General features: G+C 31.2%; 2 protein-coding genes, 1 long non-coding RNA gene and 1 pseudogene across 3 annotated transcripts; 2 read left to right on the top strand and 2 right to left on the bottom strand.

Moving 5' to 3' along the window:
* Window positions 1–226: 226 nt before the first annotated feature.
* Window positions 227–2,211, bottom strand: LOC125844608 (uncharacterized). Its single transcript, XM_049523923.1, has 4 exons — window positions 1,935–2,211; window positions 1,174–1,284; window positions 540–620; window positions 227–419 (listed from the first exon to the last, which is right to left on the bottom strand). Exons 1-4 carry the CDS (start codon window positions 2,157–2,159, stop codon window positions 345–347), a joined length of 492 nt encoding a protein of 163 aa, XP_049379880.1. The 5' UTR covers window positions 2,160–2,211; the 3' UTR covers window positions 227–344.
* A 7,998-nt stretch (window positions 2,212–10,209) lies between these two features.
* Window positions 10,210–14,341, top strand: LOC125844421 (uncharacterized; annotated as a pseudogene).
* A 1,430-nt stretch (window positions 14,342–15,771) lies between these two features.
* Window positions 15,772–17,163, bottom strand: LOC125846025 (UDP-glucosyltransferase 29-like). The gene has a single exon (XM_049525492.1). The coding sequence runs from the start codon at window positions 17,161–17,163 to the stop codon at window positions 15,772–15,774; it is 1,392 nt and encodes a 463-aa protein (XP_049381449.1).
* A 3,382-nt stretch (window positions 17,164–20,545) lies between these two features.
* Window positions 20,546–22,089, top strand: LOC125845305 (uncharacterized). The gene is made up of 3 exons (XR_007444257.1): window positions 20,546–20,635; window positions 21,322–21,413; window positions 21,499–22,089. It is a non-coding gene; the product is annotated as an uncharacterized LOC125845305 (long non-coding RNA).
* The last annotated feature ends 4,223 nt before the right edge of the window (window positions 22,090–26,312 follow it).

The following is a 26,312-nucleotide window of genomic DNA, read 5'->3' on the forward strand; positions in this document are numbered from 1 at the left end:
TTTTTTCTAGATTAATGCTTTGTCATGCTTCCTATAGTAGTTTGATGTGGCTTCTTTACTTTTGCTATTTGTATTTTCCTTGAGCCTAGGGTCCTCCCAAGGTAGGGGTAATGTCTGTATACAGAGTATGTTGTTGTTCTCAACGTCGCGTTACATGAGTGAAATAGACATGATGAAGAGTAAAACCAAACAAATCTCACTTTTTTTTTTTTTTTACAATCTCAACAATGGTGAAAAATCAAATCAAGGGAGGGAATTAGGGGTACATTATTTGAAGGGATATAAAGTGAAAGTTAAAATAAATTGGTAGGTATAATACATAGAGAATATGTTGATAGCATTTACTAGCGTTTGGGATTTAAAACTTTGCTTAGTTCCTCTAGCTTCCCCATTCTGAGTTTCTCACTTTCCTTCACCAACTAAAAAATGACAAATACACAACAACAAAAAGTTAATTAGATTAGGGGTATTTTCTTAAAAGTAATTTAAAAAAAAAAGAATATATAAAAGAATGGTTATTATGAATTATGAATCTTTACCTCGACAAGAGTGGATGTTAGCTGAGTTTTCTCATTGTTCTTTTCATTGAAAGCCTCTAAAACTTCTCTATATTCTTTCTCCTAATTTACAAGAGGAACATTATTAAACAAAAAATTACTTAAAATTACAAACACATTTGCGTATTCAAATAATAGCCTATTTATCAAGCTTTCATAATTTGCTTGAAAAAAATATTTTTTTTTGTCAAAAGTGCTTTTCGGAATGGAGGATATCAATTTGTGTTTAATACTTTTGCTGATATTAGCGCAGTAATTGGTGTTGACCAAAGTTTTAATGCTTATAGGGAAAAATTATCTTTTTCAATATTTGAAAAGTAATTTCTACTACTACTCAAACACTTATTATCTCNCCCCCCCCCCCCCCCCCCCCCACACACACACACACACCCTAAAAACTAAGTCAAAACACCTTGATTTTCTAAGATAATTACTTTTTTTAATATGTATGTAAAAAAACACTTTTTGCTTCCCAAAAGCTTGGCCGGTTATAAATGTGAAGGAGTATTAGGAGAAAGATATAAATTAATTGATAAGTATAACTACCAATAGAATAAGTAATTTATTTAACTAATATAAAACCAAAAAAAAAGAAAGAAAGAAAGAAAGAATATACCTTCTTTTGACATGATTGTCCAAGTGATTTAATTTCACGATTAATCACATCAATTTTCTTGCGTACCATTGCAACTTCTTTTCTCATTGGATCTGTCAACACTTCAAGCTCCTTCACAAAAATAATCAAAATTAGTTAGTTGCAATAATAATTTTCCAAATTAGTTGGTTGTCGTTTCCTATTTACTAAATCACATGTTTATGTTTTCGGAAAATCACATGGGAGGAGAATCACTCAGCACGAGGTTTCCATGTAAGGTCAGGTGATGATCAACAATTCAGGCAGAAAATGTCGAAGCAAGAGATCTTTCCTTCTTATGCGTTTTTCTTAAAAGAAGGAATGTCGAGTTTTTGAATCCTATGTTGACATACAAAATAGATATAAAGGGGGTCATTTAATTAGATAACTATTCCTATATATAAAATATCCAATTCTCTCTTTTTTTTAATGATGTGCAAAAATCTTAAAAGAACATATAGTATGAATTGTACTTCCAAAATACTAACCAGACACCTAAAATCTTAATGGACAAATAATATGAACCATATATAACTCCGAGAAACGAATCTAACACCTAGCTAGAATCTTAAAAAAGACAAATAACATAAACCATACGTCTCAAACGTAAACCAAATGCATCGAGTCTTAAACAACATAATATAAACCTTACCTCCTAGTTAAAAGACAAATCATATGAACCATACCTTAAGACACAAAATCATTTGCCTAAAATCTTAAAAGACAGATAATATGAACTGTACCTCCCAAACACGAACCAAACGCCTAGTTTCTTCCTCAGCCCGGGTAAGTTGAGACTCAACTTTTCCTTTCACCTCCATTTTTTTCCTCTCAATTTGTTCTTCTCTTGCTTGAAATGAAGCCAATGCCAATTTTGTCATCTCTTGATCTTCATTATCATTAATATTATTATTATCCTCACTTGTTGATGTTCTTCCACTACTAACACTTTGAAGACTACTCATCATAATCTTCAATTCAAATATTAATTTTTCCTTACAATCTTGAATTTTTTTTTCCTTTCACATTTTGACCCCCTTTTAATATTAGTACCACATATTGCTTGTACTTTAATTATTCTAACTTCTTTTCTTGACTTCAAAACAATTTAAAGGTTACACATTTTTTTTTAATATATGACTAAGTTTTATTACAACTTTAAAACATTGCCTAGAAATGTATTTTTGCATATATAAATACTTTGATGGGAATGAATTGTCTATTAATAATAAGCAAATGTTAAAATAGGCTTTTGCTTGAAGGAAAGGGGTAGGCTATGTGGTTTGTTATTTTGATTCATTCGAGTGTTTGTTACTTCAAATACTTGATGGGGGTTGTTTTTAGTCTAAATTGACAAGTGGTTTATGTTGATCGGTAAAAAATTATTCATACTCGATATTTATAGCAGATTAATAAAAACATGATATGTGTGCTTTTTTATTAACTTAAATGTCTACACCACATCATTTCTTACTTAAAATTATGGTAAAGGTAAATTCAAGGTATGATTTGTTTCAAGTGAGCACGTAATTCACTAGACATTTTCAATTCAAATTAAATTTGAGAAAAAAAGTTTGTGCGTCTTCTCAAGTATAGATTAACTAGGTAATTAAGTTAACCACATAAAATATGTCATCTCTGTTAATTATACACACCAATCTCAAGTAGAATAGATTTAAGGTTTTACGATGTATTAAGATTAATGTGTATAATTAAAGGATGTGACATATTTTAAGTGATTTTTCCTTTATCTACTCATTAATAGGTATTTGACCCACATACGTTTTATCAAAATTTAAACTGAAATTGTCTAATAGAAATATATTATTATATGTTCACGTACTCAATTGAAACAAATTGTAGTTTGACTATTAGAATTTTATTGAAAAGTTTAAGGGGTTATTGATATGTATATTAAGCATTTATATTTGTACACTATTTTTATTTTGGCTTATAAATACATATCTAGTAAAACAAAATTGACGAAGTGGTATTCCGCGAGACAAATCTAGAATTTAAATTTTATGAGTTTAATTTTTTTAATTTTGTTAATTTTTAGAGATAAATAGTCAATCACAACTCACACCTACGAGGAAGTGTAACATATGGTTAAGAAGATATCTTCGAGGACACATTTCAATATGATACCTTATTTTGGGGATAGTCTTAATTTGTCCTAGTTTTTTTTTTAAACTCAATATTTAATATTTATATTGGAGTGTGATTAAATTTCGATTCATGGTTAAAAGTTTTATGTCAACATCTAAAATTTTATTTTATTTTTTAAAAATGGGGTTTGATATCGGTTTGAAGTCAAATTAACTTGAATTTATGTCGGAAAGTCCCACTTTAAAGGTTAAAAACTCCCAACCCAAAGCGCTTTATAGTCCGAACTCAAATCCAAACTTCTGAATAAGAATGAAGAAATATCTACTATTTTATCGATCTAAAATTACTTATTTAATACTTTTACTAACAATAAAGTAAATTGTTTATGAATTGTGTCATTCCTTGCCTTATGCTGCACTTTGCAAGTAATGGGTTTTCAAAAATTTCAAAATATTACTTATATAGTCGATAAGATCGGACAATACCAAAAAAAGAAAGAAGAATTTCATATATTTTTCAATTTTTTCATGTTCGATTGGTTAAAAATTTAAAAAAATATTTTTTTTTAGAAAAAAGGAAGTTGCTTAAAAATAAGAAAATGACTTCCTTAAACGAAAATAGGAAAAACCAAGTTTTTACGAATTATATTCTATATTAATTGTGTTTTCCCGAACGAAAATAGGAAAGACAAGTGTTGGTTTTGTGGATAAGGGTCTCTTTGAGTTTTTGGAATTTGGACAAATGTGCAAATATAATAGGGTAGTGAAATAGTGGATGAAAATAAAGTGCTACTAGACAAAAGAAGTTGGCAACAACAAAGTGGTTAACAAAACAACAAAATTCTATTAATTTTATCAATATGGTGAAGGAGATGGAAAAAGAGATTTATTTATTTTTTGCAAAAAATATGGATTTGAAGTTATTTTAGGAAATTCATGTCATGTTCTTTTTTAGTAAACTATTCCTTCATTTTTTATTGGCAAAATGGTCTGGTGGACCCTTATACTTGTATGCGTTTGTATTGTGAACCCTTCTACTTAAATATTTGCCAGCTGAACCCTTAAACTCAATCAAAATGAGTCTTTTAAACCCCTCCAACCATGTGTGTAGCTCACTCTCCTTTACATAAATGACATGTCATATACATATCAAATATATTAATGTCATGTCATAATTATTTTAAAAATTATTAATCAAAATTGTTTAATAATAAAAAATTAATTATATTATTTAAAGTAAAACCCATTACAGTTTCTCCCCTTCCCACTGTTTCATGGTTCGCCGCCGTCGCCATTGTTGCCGGCGAAACCACTCATATTCCTTCCTTCCTTTACTTGCCTTCATCTCCGCTACACGTCACGACCATTTTCCTTTCCTTCTCCAACCTCACAAAACCAACAACCTAAGCCACCACACCAGATCTAGCCGAACAATATCACCATTTGCGCCTTCATCTCCGCCACACACCATCATCATTTTCGCCGCCATGATTAGATCCTCGCACCCTCACCCACCTCGTTTTCCTCTCCCCTGACCAGCCGCGCCTCTCTCTCACTCCACTGCGTATCAACGGTATTCGGCGATCGCACCACCAGCGCCGCTCTCTTCCTCCGTCGGTGAATTAGTTGACTCAAGGTGGTGCCCAAGATAATCTAAATAATGAAGATAGATTGTGGAAAAAAAGAAAAAAAAGGGTTGGGCAGGGGATGGATATGGGTGAAAAGGAGGTGTAATGGGTGAAGAAGAAGGAGTTTTTTAATTAATGGTTTAAAAAAATAAAAAATTATATTTTTTTTATAATTTTTAATATTTTTCTAAGTAAAAATGCTCCTCACTTGCCTTAATAGGCGTGTGGTTACACACTTTTGCCAACTCAGATATCCTAATGTCACATAAGCCTGGTCAATAGTCAGAGGGGTTTGTTAAATTGTGTTTTATTAAGTTTAAGGGTTCAGTTGACAAATGATTAAGTAGAAGGGTTCACAATACAAACGCATACAAATATAAGGGTTCACCGGACCATTTTGCCTTTTTTATTAGAGGTTTCAGATTATATATGATTATCTTTGATAAAAAGCATTTTATCCTTTAAAATGGAACTTATCAAAAATCTAAATTGATCAAATCTTAAAGCAAATATTGAATATTGAATGAAAGGGAAAAAAAAATGCATATCAAGCCAATATACACATCAATAGAGCAATTCAACATGTTAACAAGAGGCAATTTATGATCAACACAATTTTATATTTATCTAAAAAAATGAGCCAATTGTATCGAACAATTATTCATACCATATAAAATATAGTATCTAAAATAATTTTATTTTGCAATGAAGTCACGCTAATTTTTCAAATATAATGAACTTAAAATCACAATTTATGTAATTCCATTACATTTTACTTTTTTTCTTCTTCTGTACCTAGTTTCTTGTCTTTTGATTTATGTTACTATTTGTTATTTTTGCATCTTGATTATTCTATTATTTTCATTTGTTGTTACTTGTACTTTTTTAGGAGTACTTTTTTTTGGGACCGTTTCTCTAAAGTCGAGGATTTTTCAGAACAATCTATCTCTACCTATAAGGAGATATAAGGTCTACACACATTTATCCTTTCCAGATCCTATTTTGTGAGACTATGCTGAAAATATCGTTGTTGTTTCTTGATCATTGCATTTTACTTTTTTCTTGAATTAACATCATTTGAAAATTTGGTTATTTGACCTAATTGGTCTATGTATGGAATATACTCCAAGGAAAAGGAAATTATCAATGAAAAAATATATATATTAGGTAGTACTTATTAATTTTAGAGTTGAAATCAGATTCAAATTTTACTAATTAAAAATTATTAAGAAGAGAATAAATTGTATGATAAGATTTTGACAACTATATAGATCTGTCATTTGGGTTGAGATGACTTCTATGATGGATAAAGTATTTATCCTAGTATATATCAACTCTTTAATTAATTAACCACTATTTAATTTAATAATATGCATGCTTGGTTTCTTTATAATGAGGTTTTCGATAGTTGCAAAAAACTACTACTATAATATATATTTTATATATTTGATGTGAAGACACATGCACATCAACAAATATCCTATTTCTTAATTCACAATTTTTCAACAGGAGATAACAAGAATCGAATTATATACATATTTGAGTGAAGGTTAAAAAATGCATATATAAAGTAATTTTGATTTTTGGGTTTTATATCGATCTGAACTATGTGCATGCGTTTTCTACCTGAAATATTATTAAATGTTTATTGAAACACTTTTTATATCTAATAATGGTGATATTTTTTACGGTAGGAAAAAAATGAACACCTGATAATTAAGGAGTGTTTTGATAAATATTTGGTGATAGTTGAAATAAAAAAGCTCACACATCTGATAGAAAATTTGAAAAATCAAAAATACTTTAAATGTGTTATTAACCGTTAACTCTATTTATTTAAGAAATAACTCGCACCAATACTACTATACTCTAGTCTATAAGTTTAATTTGTGTTACAATTTTATGGATTTCACGAAGGTATCAAACGAGATGATTGTGTTGGTGTTAATTTTTTTTTTTTAATCAAAAACTATTGGATGTCCCTAATTTCATGATCAAAAAAGGACTTTAACAAAAAAAAAAAAAAAAGCCTCTTGCTTTTATTAATTAGCATTTGTGTGAAATTAGTGGCTACTAATTTGCTAATTAAGATAAAACTTCCATACTATTTCAAGGTCCAAACTACAAAGGAAAACATGGTTTTGTTGTTGTCTTATCCCTTTTAACCTTAATCAACGAGGATTGTGGTGAAATGAATAGAATTCAGATTGTAAATATGGAAAAATCATATTAAAAAACATTTTTTTAATATAAATAGATCATATTTGACCTGAATATGAATTAGTAGACTCCAAATCAAAATTCGATAGAAAAACAAAACAAAAAAAACTTTCGACCTTTTGAAATTCCATTTAACCATGGATGACAAAATATTTTATTAGATTTAAGGGTTAGTTCAATTTGCAATAATATTTTATTATAATTAGTCCAAACTTTGGACTAATTCTCTTTATGGTTGTCAAACTTTTCTTTATGTTTTCATCTTATTATTGTGCATAATATTTCTCCTTAATTTGGTCTCGTACCTTTTGTCAATTTTGACTGTCCACATAATTAAACAGAATTAGGAAGATTCCATGTCTCAGCTTTGGTGGTGTTTGCTGGGGGTTAGGGGAGGATGGGGGGAGATAAATTTATTTTCCGAAATTCAAATTATATAAATTTTGATCAATAATTTAAAATATATATTTTATTCATCATATTAACATGAAAAAAAAGTAAAATTTATTGTACTTTTCGTATAATTTTTTAATATCAAAATATTAGCTTGATAAATTTTTTATTTAAATTGACCTTCATGAAGCGGATGATGTTGAGACGGGGAAAATAGATAAGTAGAGCTGGAAGTTTTTCTAGTCATAAAATATTATGATATTATAAATCGAGGTGAATTCAGAACTAAAATACTATAAATTTAATTTTTAAAATTCTTAATATTTTAATCATAATGTTTTTAAAGTTATAAAAGCAATTTTAGTAAATTTTATACATAAAATCACAATTTCAAAGTTATGGAAGCAATTTTAGTAAATTTTTATAGATAAATTTATGTTTTACGTCAGAGATACTATTTCTATCTTTAGACGAATTCGGTACTATATAGTAGGATCCACCCTTGATTATAGACACATGTAAAGGGGACTGCGGGAGAAGAAGAATAGAATATTTCATCTGTCTCAAACTTTCAATTTGTTTGTCATATTTTTTTTTATTCGTCTAAAAAAATTACCTTTTTTGTTTGTTTGTTTTGTAAGCAGCTTTTTAATTTTAATTTTAATTTTTTCACATGACATGTTTAAGATCATAATGTTAAATGACATTTTGATATATTTAACATATCTTTAATTTAAGACCATAAAATTTTAATTTTTTTTTACTCTCTTAAATTCCGTGTCAAATCAAATTAGGACAAACAAATTAAAACGAACAAAGTAACGTGAATTTGCAGAAGCAAATGAATGAAGGTAAGCATTGAAGGTCAATTGATTAGTAAATTGGCTACACAATGCAAATTCCTTGATTTTAGCTCAATTGTATTATTTGTAACTAGCTTAGGTTAGTTTATCTATAATAATAAATAAATAACAGAAACTAAGGTTTAGTCTATTAGATAAGTTTTCGAATGAACATTTGATGTTTAGGCTCTTTTGAAAATTTTGAGAAAGATTCATTGATTTTTTTTAATTGAAAGTGTTCGATTACTTAGGTAAGTATATATATTTCTTTGTCTAAGTTCAATTTCTCTTTATTCTTGAATTACAATTGTTTAATTGATGTTTAATTTTTACTTTTATCTAATTAATTAAATCCTTTTCTAATTATTGTCTCTATTAATATCTATTTTTTCTCCTTATTTCCTATTTAGTGCTAATTATTGTGTGTTATCTTGAATCTCACATTACATCCTATATATCATCGACAAGTAATGCTCGCATGATTGGTTTTGCTTATAACTTGATTGTTTATGAGACACGTTTCTATTTAACTGAAATGTATATCTAATCGCTAAATAAGTTGGAGTGTCAAACTTGTCAATTGTATAAAATTTAAGATCTATTTAGATATTTAGCCTATAATATATAAAATGATGTTATAAGGAACTTACCTTTTAGAGATTGTAATATATATGAGGATTAATAATTATTGGATTAGTTGTGCATTTACTTCTATTAGCAGATGTTTATATAATTTTGTATTAAACATAGAATATATGGTGTTTAAGATCAAAGTTTGGTAACTTAACTTTGTTTTAAAAGCAAATAAAAATATAAAAAATGAAATCAAGGCATTTAATTTGCTGAGTTATCCCATGTTTCATTAGCTAAATGATACAATACAAAATTAGCAAAATAAAGTTAATATGAAAAATTTACATATCGGATTTCATACTGTAATTATTTTCCTAAATCTGATCATTTTTCAATAATATGAAGATCGTATAAAATAAAATGATGTCATCAATAATAATAATAATATATCCAATGTAATTTTAAAAGTGGATTTTGAAGAAAATGATATGTATGCAACCTTAATCTTATATGGTGAAGAAAAAAAATTTATTTTCAAAAGACTCTCGGCTCAAGTAAAATAATTCTAAACATGTATGTAAAGAGAAATACAATATTGACTAAGTCATGTTATTTTTTTTTTTTATAGAGAAAACAACAATGATAACAAATATAAGTTAATCGTAGAAAAAATATAATAATAAGAATCACAAAATAAGATAATAGAAAGGTACCCCATCCCAAAATAAGCGTCATTAAAACTCATTTCATGCCTATAAAGTAAAATAACAAATTAAATATATAATTGATCAAATTACTCCTATTTATCAGACGTTTCTTTAAGAAGAAGTGATTTAAATTACAAATGTATAATTGGAAAATATACTATTTTTCTGTTTAGTTCCTAAATGACATTTATTTTGAGATAAATTTAATCTTCTACCTAGATCCTTAATTTCTATATCATTTTATTTAAAGTCATGTCCTCGATAAACGACAGTCGACAAGTGTGCCAAAAAAACATATTTATGTGGAGAATATTTTCATGTCACACAAATTGGATTTGTAACTTGTAAGTAACCATTAAAAATATAAAATAAATAAAAATATTCTTTGAAACAAACATAAAAAGCGTGCATTTTTTTATGGGGCCCTTTCAAGTTTTTCTGGTGGATCAAATTTTGGAATCAAATATTTCATTATCTTCCCATAATACCCTTTTCCATAATTTTTCTTTTTTTCTTTCTCAAAAAATATAAATATTTGAATTATTTTCTTTTTTTCTTATTTAATATTTTTTTTCTTCCCTAATGACCAAACCCTAGAACACAAAAAATACCATTTACCCAAATCGAAAAAAAAGCGAAAATTCGTTTGATTTCTTCGATAAATCAATCTAAGTTGCGATCAACAACTTCATAAGCTCAAATATTTCATCAATTTCAAGAAAAGGTCTTTAATTTTATGTATTTTTGTTTGAATTTGTTATACCTAATTGTTTGAATCGATTGCATTTTTTCGTAATTTTTGTTTTTTTTTGCAATTCATTGGTAAAGATTTGATTTTTGGTTATTAATTTGTTTAGTTTTTGTATATATGTTTGTGATTAGTGCCTACTGTAGTTTGTTCATTGAATTTTTTATTTAAAAAATTGATCAATGTGATTTCATTTAGTATTTTTGAAAAAAATTAGTACTTTTATGTTTATTTTAATTTTATTTTTGTGGGTTTATTTTTTGTGTGCTTAGAGCTTGTTAATTTTTGGGGGTTTGAGTAGAAATTTTGTTATGTGAATCATCTGATGTAAAAGAAACAATTTTGATGTTTTTCTGTTATGTATCAGTTTGGATTTAGTCAAAATATGTTTTGATTTTAATGGCATTTTTGTTCATTTATAAGTTTGATCTGATATTATTTCTACTTGGACAAGGTTTTTCGGGTTCTGATGTGTAACTGTTGTTTTCTTTGTGAAAATCAGGTTATTGGTTTTGGTTTGGATTATAGTCATGAGGTTTAAAAAAGGAAGTAAAGTTGAGGTGATGAACAGGAAGGATTCACCTGTATCATGGTGTCCTGCAGAGATCATATCGGGTAATGGACATACTTACTCTGTGAGGTATGATTATTATCCTTGTATGGAAAGTGAAGCGAGGGGTGAGAGGGTTTCGAGGAGGGAGATCAGACCAAGCCCCCTTCCTTCAGAGGGTGTGGAGAATGGGCAAAGTGGTCAAATTATTGAGGTGTTTGATGATTGTTGTTGGAGAACTGCTATTATTGTGAAGGTTTTGAATAGAGACTATTATTTGGTACACCCAACTGGGTGTTCCCAGGAGATTAGAGTTCATAGATCGAACACTAGAGTGCGACAATGCTGGCAAGATGAAAAATGGCACTTGATTGGAAAGGCAAGTCTTTAATCTGGCCCTTCCATCTTCGTTCTTTGTTTTGAATATTGACTTTATTCGCGACTAATTTAAATGACAGAAGAAATTAAGCATCCCACTCTTCCTCCAATCTTATTTATTGAATTTATCAGATAGAAATTCTTAATGATGTCGCTTTGCTTTTATTTTTGGGTGTTTTGGCCTTTTATACAAACCTCTCTTGATTCATTTTGCTTATTTTTGGTTGTTTGTTTCATTGTTTAGGAAATGCCTTAGTGGAAAGAAAACCCTTCTTTGTGATTCATTTATTGACCCTATGTTGGTTTTCACTTACAGGGATCTGGAACGTGTGCGAAACCTGACCAGCTTCCTGCTCAAAGATCTTATAAAAAGGTGAGCATTGTCTTAAGTGCTAGGAATGGATTTCCTGTTAGAGATGGAGATTTGGCTGCTCAAGGAAATCTTAAAAGGAAGAAGTGTAATGCTAGTTCTTTGGTGTTGCTGAAGAGGGTGCCAGACGAATCATCTAGAAACATTCAGGAGGTAGTGGCAGGTGAGAGAGATTTTAAGAGACGGAAAATAGTTCCGGCTGCCTTGGAGGGGGACACACATGATATTACCAGGTGGAACGGAAATAGGATGGATGAGAAGTATGTGAGTGCTTCATTTAACAGTTGGTCTGATGGATATTATGGATTGAACCCTACAAAAAGAAGTGGTACCAATGGCTATTCCCCTGCAAGAATTGGAGAATCTAATGATTCTGATAGTGATGCATGCTCTGTCGGTAGTTGTAGTATTAATCATGAGAGTCCAAATAAAATTTCTAGTTTTTCAGCTGAAGTTCATTGTGAAGTACCTGATCTTCTGTGCAGTGATGCAGAGTCCTTTCAAAGTTCAGCAGAAGAACATGAGGAGGAAAGCTGCCGTCTTTCTTCGGAGAAGAATGTAGCAGGAAATATTCGTGACTTGGAGTTGCATGCTTATCGCTGCACTTTGGAGGCATTGTATGCTTCTGGTCCCTTGAGTTGGGAACAAGAAGCGTTACTGACAAATCTCCGCATCGCACTCCATATTTCAAATGACGAACATTTAACAGAGCTGAGGACTTTAATTTCTTCTGGAACTGGTATTCATGTCAGTTGATAATTAATTTCTCCATTTTGGCTTTCTTTTTGATGTTAGGACCACATCTATGTTTTGACTTGAGTAGCATTGTAAAAGCATGAAAATAGGTGACACATTTGTTAATTCTCTCTTGGTCGTTAATCTCCACTTTGTAGACAGTTGGCCAATTTGTAACTATGTTATCATGCCGTATATTCCTGGAAAGAAATCGACTCAATTATTCTTAAATTCATACTTCTTTGAACTTTGTAATGAAAGACTGAAAAAAGTCTTGTGTTATTATTTCTGAAGGAGTTTCTGTATTTTCCAGTGACAGCATTGAGGTATAAAATCACTTTTCCCTCATTCATGGTCTAGTCAATGACATTCCTGCTATGGAAATGTCAAAGTCTAAATGTTACAAACAAAATTCTTTCTTCAATTAAGGAGACATGTAGCTTATGCTGAATAACTGTTTTCTGAATTGTAAGAAACCCAGAGTGGATGCATGCATAAGAAGACATTTAGCTTTTAGGATGTAATGTACCTCTTATATATGGAGCATCATCTTTTTGATGCAAATAAAACAATTTTGTTCATCTGTTCAGACTTCAGAAGCTTCTAATCAAGCACTGAATTTGGTGAATTCGTTGCACCTTGTTGTAACATACTTATGGACTTTATTTACTCGTTTCTTTGGTCTCATCGCAATCTGGAAGCATATGTATTTATTTTCTCAATTTTTTTATTCATGGAACATGTGCATTTTCCAGGGCGACATTGGGATGCATGCATCCTTTGCCTCCTAAAGTCCAAAGATGATGCTTGCATTTGCAGCACCTCTCCTGGCCATAGAGAGGACTCATGCAACGTCTGTCTCAGATAAGACAATTCACGGCTTGTTCTATTACTATTTTACAGCTTCATGATTTGTTTTGTCTGGTTAAGTTCAACTTCTTTAGCCCGGTTTTGCCAATGGAAGTGAAGTTATAAGATGTCCGAACTATTGTGTAAGATCTTATGATATATGTCTGTGTATTGCTAGCTATCCGATTGAAGTTGTGCTTATTTTTTCCCTTGACAATCAACGGACTTCCTGTGCATACAGAGAAGTATGTGTTGTCTTTCCATAGACATTAGTTAGAAACATATCTATTTTTTGTTGGCTAGTACGGAGAGAGTTCACATAATTGAAGGTGGTTACAGTTAATGCCCTTAATTAAATTTAACAATATTCGTCACTTAGCAGTTGTAAGAGTTTTGGATTGGTTGCCTTTGCACTAACAGGGTAATATTAATCTACATTGCATATGCGAAAATGTATGCTTTTCAGCACCCCTGTATAGTTATGGTTCTTTGAGCTGACAACACGATTTAGTATATTCCTTCTGCCTGTAACATTTGGAAAATATTTAGTATAGCAAGGTTAAAAGTAAATTTGCTGTTTCCAGAGGCAGTACTTATCTCAATATTGATTCAAGAAATACATTTCTCCCTTTGAAGGAAGGTTTTACTTATTATGCTTTTATGATGTGAAGTACTAGTTATTATTATCTAATATAAATCGAGATTATTGATGACAAAAGTTTCTGCTCATCATCTGAACTTTCTTGAATAGGTTTATGCTTGACTTAATGTGTGTTTGGAACTGGAAATATTTTTTGGAAAACATTTTCAATAAAATAAGTCATTTTTTATTATAGATGATGATCCTTATACTGTTAAAAAGAAGGCAATTTTTGGTATGTGGTTGCCAGAAAATATTTTCCATAGAACAGTTTTTGCGAAAAGGGGAGAATGACTCATCTTCCCATCATCTCAACTCTTAACTAATACATAGATATTATTATCAATCTTTAATACTCAAGTTTCATCAAAGCACTATCCAATTTGCTAATATTATTAACAGTTTTTAATAAATGTTTTTCAAATTTTTTTTTTACTGTTCTTGAGAAAATGAGTCATCTTTTGGGAAACATTTTCTGGAAAATGACTTCTGTCATTACCAGGCACACCCTCAATGTGATTCTCCCATTATATTATCTATTCTTGACCTGATTTGTGCTGCTTTGGTCGATGAGAGAGGACACCATGGCAGTCTGTCCAGACTCCCGGGAGAGTGAAAGTCATGTTTCCGTCTCTGCATGGACTGAAGATAAATGGTTCATCTGGATAAGACATTCTGTGGCAGGTCTACAAAGTTTTATGGTTCTGGTGAAATAATTTATTTTTCCTTTTTGGCCTGTTGTTTCCTGGTGTTGTTTCACTTATTTTTTGCTATCGAATGGTTTCAGTAGCTGATGCAGAGTTGTATATTCCCCTCATTTTCTTGATGGCTCATAGAGGTAAAGAGGATGTAACCTGTACTGTGTAATTTACTGTATGACATCTGATGTTGGCTGTTCTTCTCATTTTTCATTTCCTTCGGCTCAACGGAAAGGTGCCCCCTCAGGTAGAGGTGGCTCCGGAGTTAAATTTGATGAGTTCGACCTTTAAATTTACTGTCTTTGTCATGTAATATTACTTCTGAGAAATGTTTGAAAGAAGCCATGAATGAATGAGAATAACAGGCTGAAGGAGCCTTTTTTTTTATTATATTGTTTATTTATTTTTCTATTACAAGTGAGTCAATTTTCAACCTGAAGGCTTTATCTTGTTATAATTTATTATAATTGGGTTGTCAAGTGGAGTTGAGTGATTAATTTAGTAGTCAACTATAGTCTACTATGATTAAATAATTAATCCTTTCTTTGGCAATTAGAAACATGATAACATACAATAATGAAAAATAAGCATATGCCATCCTTTCATACCCCATAGAGGGAGAGAGAGAGTTACATTTTTATATATATATATTAGTGTTCAAGGTTATAGACACCGTCATTGTAATTTTTATACGAATCAGGTCATCTAAATGATATCTATTTGTAATCATAAAAATAAGATAAGGCGATCCTTAAATAATTATTATTCTGATAATATACATGACTCACTCTTTCTAATATACATATTTTGCATCACTTCTTGTTGTAAGATGTAAAATAGGCACTAAAACAAGACCAAACTTTTATTACATTTACCTTAGACAGTTGAAGTACATACTAGTTGATTCAAACATCATTCTTGAAAAGAAAAGGAAAAAAAAGAAAGAAAGATTCAGTACAGTACACAAGGCATCTTTAGAAGCGTCGTCTATAGTAGTAGGTAGACCTAAAGAAGAAGAAAAAGATACAATACAATACATAAGGCCTTTTTAGTAGCGTCTTCTATAGTAGTAGGTAGACTTGAAGAAAAGAAAGATACGATACAATACAAGGCCTCTTATGATACAGTACATAAAGCTTCTTTAATAGCGTCGTCTATAGTAGTAGGTAGGCCTTAATGAGTTCTTGTAAAGATCAACCAATTCATCCACTACTCTCTCTATGTCATTTTCTCCATTTTCTCTCATTTTCTCACTAAACTCTTTTACTTTTTTCCTCACACTCTCTCCCCTTTTCTCCAACACCATTTCTCTTACAACCTTAGCCACTTCTTCTTTGCTAAAATTACCTTCTTCATCTCTAGGAATTTCCAATCCTACCCTTACCTCATTAACCAATAACCTCGCGTTAAGTGGTTGCTCATGTTGCATGGGCAAGGCTATAATTGGAACACCACAACTAACCGCCTCCATTATTGAATTCCATCCACAATGACTCACGAATCCCGCGATACTTGAATGCTTCAAAATTCTCCCTTGTGGTGCCCAATCTTTAACTATTAACCCTCTAGTCCAATTTCTCTCATAAAACCCTTCAGGTAGAACTTCTAGAATCTCTGTTTTATCTCTCACCGGAAACCTAATTACCCATATGAAATTCACCATACTAAGTTCTAACCCTAGTGCCAATTCTTGAATTTCCTCTTTGGACAAGTAAAATTCACTCCCAAAACAAATAAAAATTGTTGAACATTTTTCTTTCTCATTGAGCCATTCAATGATCTTATCATTATACTCCCCACCATCTGTTTGATCAAATGCCCGAACGAGAGGTCCAACAGGAACAAACCTTTTGTTAAACAAAAATGTGAGGTAATCAATGTACTTACCTTCTAGCTCTTTGAAAGTCTTGATCAAGATGATCCCTTTGGATCTTTCAAAGCACCTCGTGATACCATTTTTCTCGTCAATGCCATCATTCTCGAGAGAATCGAATACTTTCTTGTTTTTCTTATGTTCATGATCCTGGAAGAAGATTTCAGGAAAAGGGTACTCAATACTTGGATTGTTATCTCTAACATGATAGTGATAACTGTTTGCTGCAGCACCAGAGGTGAGAAACAGGACAGCTGGGAAATGCAATGTAGAAGCCATTAATGGAATACATGGTAGGAGGAAATCATAGATGATCAAATCTGGTTTTAAAGTATCAAGAATGGTGAAAAAGTCGGGTTTTCCCTTAAGGAAGATCTTTTTCAGAGTGTTGATGAGATGGGGTGGAAGGCCAGCTGTGGTGTGTAAAGTACGAGGAAGTTGAGGCAAATATGGGAGTATAATATCCATTAGCTTAACATGTCTGGTTTCTTCGCGAGAGAGCGTTTGTTTGAAGTAAGCGAGGTTGGCATGTGTTGTAAAGAGGTAAGTTATGAAATTTCTCTTTGCAAGTGCCTTTGCTAGCTCTAGAAATGCGCTGATATGACCACGAGCTAACCATGGAAACATCACAATTCTGATGTTTTTCTTTCTTTCTTCCATCAAGATTTGAGGGATTTTGATTAGTATAGGAAAAAGTAAAGTCCAAGCAGATATAACAAGAAAAGAAATCCTATTTCAGTAAGATTTGATTTGAATCGTAGTTTAGATTCAAGTTGAAAAAGGGACTTACCAAGTTGGCACGGAAAGGAAATCCTATTTCAGAAAGATTTGATCTGAATCGTAGTTCAGATTCAAGCTGAACAAACAGGAGTTACCACATTGGGCAGTAGACGATACTAAGGGAGAAGGCTTATTATCTAGCTGAAGGAAAGAGGTATACATACACATAGATAAATAAAACTACTTGTTGAAGCTTAACCATCGATACAAATGAAGATCATAACGTGGCAAGCACAATGGGAAAATATGATTGCGTGTATGAATGGGATATAACGAGTTACGAAAGAGACATGGAAAAACAGGGTGGAAGAGGAAATGACGACAAGAACTGTGATGTGGATATTCGCGGTGAGGTTGGTTTTTTGTATATTCATGTTTTGTCTTCGAAAATTGGTTGGAGCTTTTGTTGTTGAGAGTAAGTTTTGAACATTTAAGTTCTAGTTAAAACATGGAAAGAGAAATTTAATTTTGTATACCAAAATAAGATTGTTACAGATGACCGAAGTTAAGTGTGCTTGGGCGAGAGTAGTACTAGGATGAGTGATCTCCTGCGAAGTCCTCATGTTGCATCCCTCTTTTTTGTTGATATTCGACATGATTCCGTCTATTTGATAATATTTTTATTTATTTTGCAGAAACGACATTCGGGCGGAGACATGGTTAAGACAGGTGATGGATGCACTTAGGATGGACGTGAACTGATCAAAGGTTGTGTCTGCATTATACCATGATGCATATGTGATTAAAGAAAAATGAACAACAACATACCTAGTGTAACTCCACAAATGAGGGCCGGTGAGGGTGGTGCGTACGCAGCCTTAACCCTACCTTAAGAAGGTAGAGAGGATGCAAGAAACATATTGGAAAAACCTATATTTGTGAAAAGAAGGGTATTCTATCTCTTTCCATCTAAGTCTTAAATGACAGAGTTACGCAGTACCTGTGCTGGCAGGAGGTAGCAAATACCCCATTGAATGATGAGTTGTGTACAATTGACCCGGGCAGATGGCAAACAATCGATTTTGAATAGTTAAGGTATGTGCAAGTTGATCCAGAGGACACCATTATGAAAAAAAGGTTCTACCTTCAAAATTTCACTGACACACTCTTTCCCCTTTTGCGATTACACATTTTCTTGTCAAATTGAACTTGTAAAATTTAACGTTTTGAAATGAAGTGTGTTGTGAATATTTACTTGAAATCTTGTTACACACACAATTGAAGTCTAAAATACCAAGAGGACCAAGATCAGAAACACATATTACAGATTGCACATACAACATTTTCGTAGTTCTTGAACAAAATATTGAATTGCACACTAACAATTCAACAAGGATAGTCCTTTTTCTATGGTATGGGGATCCAATAAGGATTCGATTCCTCCTCTCCCGAGTGTGCCTGGACGTGCTATTTAACCTCTCAGGTAGGTCAAATGACATGTTATTCCTCTATTGACCTAATCGACTGTTGGCCTTCACATGCTATTCTTCCCCTGTGCACTAATCTTGAAACCAATGACCATCTATATTGCTTTGGGTTCAAAAATGGGATTCCTAGAAAGGCAAACACATTTGGGAAGTTGAAATACACATTACATTTCAACTTGCAGCTTGAACCAATAATTGAAGAGTCATCTGCCTCGAGGCATCCCACAGCCAACCTTCCCTTGAAGTTCACCATTGTAGCTGCTGCAATTACCATCTGTGCAGGTAGGGAGATATAATAGAAACAACCTTAGCTCGTAAAAGGTTAAATGGGATAACAATTAAAGATTGGGCACCACAAGGGAGAATCTTGGAGCATTCAAGTATCAGAGGATTCGTGAGTCATTGTGGATGGGATTTAGTAATGGAGACACTTAATTGTGGTGTTCCAATTATAGTCATGCCCATGCAACATGATCAACCACTTAACACAAGGTTATTCAAGTATCAAAGGATTCGTGAGTCGTTGTGGATGAAATTCAGTAATTGGAGGCACTTAGTTATGGTGTTACAATTATAGCCAATGATTCCTTTCTTTAGTGCCTCTCTTACATCTTACGACAAGAAGTAATGCAATAAATCTATATCAAAAAGAGTTTTGAGTTATGTCTATTATTGGTAAATAATTTTTTTTAAAATCATCTTATTTTATTTTCAAGATTACAAAATATGTATTATTTGGGTGAACTAATTGGTAGAAAATGAATATAGTAATTTGTTCTCTCATAAATCATAGCATATCTTTCATTGTCCTCTACACTTCTCCGACAAAATACAAGAATAAGGGTGATATTCAAAATTGCAACAATTGTGAAGATATCAAGTTATACTATGAAAGTTTGGTAGAGCATGCCAAGATGATGATGGGGAGGGGTGTGTTTATGTTCGAAAATCAATCTGGATTCATGTCAGGACGATTAACTATAAAATCATTCATCTTATAAAGAGATTGTTGAAGCAATATAAAAACTAGAAGAGAGAGTACTTAAGCATGATATTCATTTAACTATAAAAGGTATACGATAAAGTCTTTACAGAGGTCTTTTGAAAATGTTTGGAGTCTAGAGGCAGAGGTGGACTCACATTTGAGGGAGGGGTGCACGTGCCCCATTGGTCCAAAATGAGTATTTTTCCACTTCTGCATTTTTCGTTGTCATTTTTTTCAATAATGATATATAAAAAACTCAAGTCAGATTCAAACTAGCATCCTCAAATACACTAAGGGTCAAAACCATCAAACCACATATTGAACGATCTTACTTTTTCATTTAATTTATATTTACTGATAGCTTCGATTTTATACTTGTTTGACAATATTTTTCACTGAAGTGTCGATACTTCAACTAACACGTGCATCTAGTAGTGTTATTGTCATCTTCAAATTCTGAATTCTATAACTTACATTAGGTCAATTACTGTAACACCTCGTACTTTGAAAGAGCTAAAAAGAGGTTCGTACAAGTCACCCATCAATTTTTAGTTTTGGGTCAATTTCAAACGACCATATCTTTTAACAGATAAAGAATTAGGTGGCCCATGAGCTATCAAATTGAAGATTTTTGATTCCTCTTTCCAACGCCTCCAAGTCTGGTTAATTTCGAGCTCGGAGTAAAAAGTTATGCCTGTTTGAGTAAAGCCTTCATATTTAAGGCATTCCATCCTTTTCAGAAGAGGGTATTTTGATCTTTTCCTTTTCCCACTAGGATTAACATGTTTTGTTCACCCCAAATAAGGGTCTAATCAGAATTAAACCACTTTTTCACGTTCCTAAACACTTACAGATTTAGAGCGAGGTTTCAAGAGGATGTTAGGGTTTCAAGCGTTCTTTCAAGAACTGGGGATTTTGCCAAGAACGTTGTTCTTTCCAGGTATGTAAGGCTTCCCACAATGATGGACTTGTTCGTCCTCAAGCGATACATCTAATTTACCCACAAAATCACTGTATCTAAAGGTTTCTTGAGTATAGTTTCTTGATATTTGTTCAATTTCTTGACAATGGAAGTTGCAATTTCTTGTGTTTTGTGAATCTTTAGTATAAGTTGTGTTTCCCAAAAGGATTGAGTTGAATTCCTCATGTATTTGTGTTGAGTTTGAGAATCGAGAAGAGTTGAGGAGAATTTCCTCTTTTCAAATGAGTTAGGCCCTAAATTGAGTATAAAAATTCGTCGAATTTCTAAGTATGGGGTGGGGTGGCGTGCCACCATAGCGCCTGAACACTGGCTTTCTTACTACTTCATGCACGAATGAAGAACAACAAAATTAAGAACCGCCATGAACGATGTAGTTGTGTGTATCAAACTGGTAATGCAGAGAATATTTTTAGGGGATTTGAGTGAAACTCTCTCAATGCTGTGGAATTTGGGAACATTTCTCAATATGTGCCTCTCATTGAAATTTTGTTAGTCTTTTCCTCCTTTCCTTTTTTCTTCTTCTTCTACTTTATATGTTTTTGGTAATGTAATAATCTCCACTTTCCACTTGATTTAGCAACTCAAACCTTTCCCTCTTTCCAGCAACATACAATTGATGTGGAAACAACTCACTTTCTCTGCAGCCCATGTTATTTGGAGAAAAATATCTGAATATGCAGTATCCCATCAAAAGGAAGTCGATAAAATTGTTATATACAAACAGTTCTTCATCGAAGTAAGCCTCTTTCAAAACATTAATTATTAATGTTTCAATAATGTGTCAACTGCAATTAAATATTTTTTTAAAAATGATCTTGCAGCTTTTACAAAACAAGACTCAAAGAAGATATAGGCATAAAAGTAATTGATGGTCATCTTTCTGATGACATATTCTTATATGAGGTTGCGAAAGATATGCACGATGAGTTCCAAGAGTTTGATACTGGACGTTAACTGGGATCCATTCCACGCTGTTGAAGTTGAAGAGGGAGTATCAATTTATTAGCTTTCAAGTCAAAAAAATAAAAGGCTGGAAAGATTAAGAGCATACGGGGAAGAAGGGGAAGCAGCCATTGATGCTATTATCGCTACCAAAAGAGAATTGGTGGAGTATAATTCAAGTGGTTGTTATAAAATTCCAATAATTTGGAACTTTTAATGATTTTAGAGTCGCAACGGCTAGCGAGTGTTGTGATTTCACTAGACAATGGTTGCGGGTACAGGCCATCAAGGCTCGAAAATATGATGATAGGTTTATCCGTGAATACTATACACTTATTTGAATTTAGAGATAGGCTCGTCTCACTCATTTGTGTGGATATAAATCATTTCATTAATGATAGAATAAATATTTTAATGTTAAATTGTTACTTAATATAGAAATGTGTCATTTTGGACTGACTAAAAATAAAAATAAGTCATATAAATTGGGACAGAAGGAGTACTTGTTTTTAGTGCATATTCTTAAAGACATTAAGCATATAACTTTACATAATAATATTATTGTTTATAGGAGTAATAATTAGTTCTAGTTAAATACAAGTAAGACATTTGTTTGCAATACATAACTTTGGATGTTGATGTAAAAACTTTATTTATTAATTTGAAGATTTGAGTTGTTTAATTCAAAGTTCTAAAATATTCTTGATAAAAAGTAAGTAGTTCTTCTTTCTTTTTTTTTTTATTTAATTTTTTTTATAATATTCAATACCATTTCAAGTGAAACTAAAATCATAAAATTCACTCTTATAATATTTTTGGGCCTCAAAATTTTGGGGCCTAAAGCAGATGATTTACCCTTGAGCCATCCCTGTATATTTCTACACTATGATTATTCTAGATACTACACTAGACTATTTTAGAACATTACTAAAAAATTCTATGATATTTCAAAAAATCAATTTTAACTTTTCCACACTCTCCGACCACTTAAAGTGATTTTTTTAGAAACTATCCCATGCTAGTTGTGGAAAACCTCAAACTAAATTTTGATTCGCGCCTTGGTAAAAATGTCAACAGTTTTTCTGACTCCTCTTACTCCTTCAAATGATGAAGATTTCCATCATTGATTGATCTTGTGAAGATATATATGTATAAGTACTAACAAACTTGTCAATTTCTGTAACATATCAACTTCATAATATTTTCTTTTGGCCTTTGTGAATCAAGTGAGTCATATTTGTCAAGTTTCATGTTGTTGAGTTCTCGAACTCCCCCTTTCTCTTAACTTCTCAATAATTATATTATTTGGAAGAACAACCGTGACAGATAAGTTTAGAATTACATGGTTCAAGATTTTAGAACTCGTTCCTTCTGACGCAACTCCATCACACAAAGAGATTTCATTAGTATATGTCTCCTTATAATTTGAGTCGGTGACGATCTGATCATCAATTTCTTGTGAAGCATTGGTACCATAATAGGATCCACTGATTTCCATTCTAGCTCTTCAATAACTTGTTTATCAGCTCCAATACTTTCGAAAAGTATGTCGAAGTTTGGCCTTCAAGCTCAACTTCTTCATCTGTTTGATCATCATCTTTGTCATTTCCTTCCAATATTTGCTCTAAACTAGTGATTGATCTTGATACATCAGACGATTGACCAGAGACTTCAACTTTTAATACTTCAAGAATTCTATGTAAAACTCATCTCAAAGTCGACGAACATGAAGAGGGAGCAATGCTTGAAGGAGAAAATACATAAGTTATGGAGAGAATTAAGTAGGTAGATAATTAAGGATCGTATTTTAGACTAATTTTAAAGGGTAATGTATGGCAATGTATTTCACTTCAAATTTGATACAAAATTATTAAATTGTGAGTTAATATATAACTATTTAAAAGTATAGATTAGATTAGTAGGTATGATATGCATGTATGTATGTATTTCTAACTAATAGTTTTTTCCAATTTGTATCCATCTTTTACATATAGTCACTTTAGAGCGCACAGTTTAAAGTTATTAGCCTGATAAAATTAAATTTGAGATAGTTAGCATTTTATTATAGATTTTGAATTATTATTTTTCAATATTTATTTGACGATAAATTTTGGCTAAAAACAGGTTCAAATTAGATTTTGTGAAATTCTTTTACTTTTATACACTTCTATTAATAACATTTCAAAAAAAATAAAATTCAAGTAAAATGCAGTTTCAACTTTAGAATCTATCGATCAAATAAGATTGTCTAAAATTATGTAGTGTCTAAATTTCAATTATTTTTACCTTAACTTCATCTATGTACGTAAGCCTATAGTTCAATCATTTTTGCTTGAATTTTTAAAAAATAATAATTAAAATCAGACAAAAAATTATTGAACTTTAACTACACTTAATTAAATTCAAACAAAAATAACTTTTCTCTTTTTTCTCTCTCTAAATATTCTTGTCAATTCTCTTGGTATTATTGCTCCTTCACTTTGATTGCTTTAACTTCTTAATAAACATCAATTAGTTTTAGGGATAAAAAATCACAAGTATAAATTAATTAAAAGTTAAATATACTTAACCAATAAACACGAAGATCAAAGTCGATAGAAATAAAACAATTAAGTCAAGGATCGATAATTATTTTTTTTTGGAGCTAATTTTCTTGAACTCAACAAATCTAAGATGTAGAACAATCAAATTTTGGCGACGAATGTGCTTATCAAATTTATCTAAATCCAGTACTTTCTTCTTTTATTCAATATGACCATTGACAAAATAAATAGACAGAGGGAAAAAGGTCTGAAATATATCTGAACTTTGACCGAAATTGTTGTAACAATACCAAACTTTGAAAATGACCTTTTTCCCATGCACTATTTAATACTCCCTCCGTCCCTTTTTAGTTGTCCACTTTAGAAATGGCACACAGATTAAGGCAACAATGATTAGCACAGTGAAGTTACAATTTTACCCTTATGACAACTTTTCACTTCAAAATTACAACCACTTATTTGAATTCAAGTGAAATAAATTGGAGGGAAACAATATACACTTTTACAATTTTCAAAAAGTGTAAATAAGGGTATAATAGGAAAAAATTTGTTGTCCTTTCTTGATTTGTTAAAATGGACAACTAAATAGGGACAACTAAAAAAGAAAATATGGACAAGTAAATAGGGACGGAGGGAGTAGTGCATTTTAAAGGTATATATGTGCCCACATGGACATCATAAATATTGCATCATTATAAATAGTAATGTGTCCACGTGGGCACATATATACATTTAAAATACACTATTAAATAGTGCAGGGATAAAAGGTCCTCCATAAAATTTGGTATCGTAACAACAATTTCAGCTAAAATTAAAGTATTTTTCAGACCCTTTTCCCAGCTTACTATTATATGGGATACTATTTTCCCATTCAATTTCAGCTGCATAGAATATAGACAACTATGGAATACTTTTCAATACACTCTCTTTTTCAATATTTTTTTCTATTCCATTATTCCACATGTCAAGTGATTATACATAACAACAAAAGAGTAAGTCCATAAATTAAAACTATGAATATAGAAAAGTATCAATATTTTTGGGAGGAATAAAAAATGGGAAAGTGTCAAACTAATTGGAACAAAAAGAATTTTTTTTCTTACTCTAGAAGGAATTGTAAATCAATCGAATGCAAAGTCATATGTATAAGAGAAACTTATAGAAATTCCATTAATTTATGAGCTAATTACTTTAATACACTCTAGTTTACGGTATTATGAATCTTATCAGATTTTAGTGTGTCTAAATATTATCTCGAGATACATGTGGTCAAAGTTAGGTGTGATTTGTTCTAGATATATTGTATCCAAGTGGATTCACATGTATCTGGTATACATAGACAATTCTCATTCGCCTCCCTTGCTTCTCTCCCGTCTCGCTCGTCACTCTCCTATGTATTTGGTATCCTAGATACATGCGAATCACACCAGATACATATAAATATATTTATCTAGTATGAATCGCATGTAGGGGTGTACATGACCGGGTTGGTTCGGGTTTTTCAAATATCAAACCAAACCATTAGTGTAAAATTTTTAAATTTATAAACCAAACCAAACTAATAAAATTCGGATTTTTTCGGGTTTTTCAACCTCGGGTTGGTTCGGGTTTTTCAAATACCAAACCAAACCAAACCATTGTGTCAAATTTTTAAATTTATAAATCAAACCAAACTAATAACCTCGGATTTTTTTTCAGTTTTTGGATTTTTTGGGTAAAGTTTGCATACAAACATATAATTTACTTGTGCTCCAAATATTTCTTTAGTCCAACCAAAATACAATTATCTAAGGTGTTTCTTAAAAAAATAACACAAAATATGAGATGAGTACTGATGACACAAAAATATTCAATAAAAAATAATAATGAAATCATCATATAAAATAAAAATTGCATAGTCATAATAAAAATGATCATAATTTAAAAGTACTAAATCATGCTAAAATAAGTTTAATAAGTATTAGTTACATTACTAAATATTTAAGGAAAATTAAAATTAGATTATGTATTTTAATTGTCTAAACCAATGTAAAACTAAAGAACAAATATTCAATATTATTGTCATTCTTAATGTTGAATTGATTTTCTTTTTGCATTAGTATTAATTTGATTTTGATTTAAGTTTTATTATAATTATCAACATCTATGAA

This window comes from Solanum stenotomum, chromosome 11 (genome assembly GCF_019186545.1).
Source record: "Solanum stenotomum isolate F172 chromosome 11, ASM1918654v1, whole genome shotgun sequence".
NCBI classification, from domain to species: domain Eukaryota; kingdom Viridiplantae; phylum Streptophyta; class Magnoliopsida; order Solanales; family Solanaceae; genus Solanum; species Solanum stenotomum.

Bases quoted from the DNA above. Each gene is read 5' to 3' on its own strand.
- LOC125844608 (XM_049523923.1), bottom strand. From the start codon at position 2,159: ATGATGAGTAGTCTTCAAAGTGTTAGTAGTGGAAGAACATCAACAAGT. The intron at 1,285-1,934 runs GTACAGTTCATA...ATTTTTGTGAAG, and splicing joins GTTTGGTTCGTGTTTGGGAG to GAGCTTGAAGTGTTGACAGA. The intron at 621-1,173 runs GTATATTCTTTC...CTTGTAAATTAG, and splicing joins GACAATCATGTCAAAAGAAG to GAGAAAGAATATAGAGAAGT.
- LOC125846025 (XM_049525492.1), bottom strand. From the start codon at position 17,163: ATGGAAGAAAGAAAGAAAAACATCAGAATTGTGATGTTTCCATGGTTA.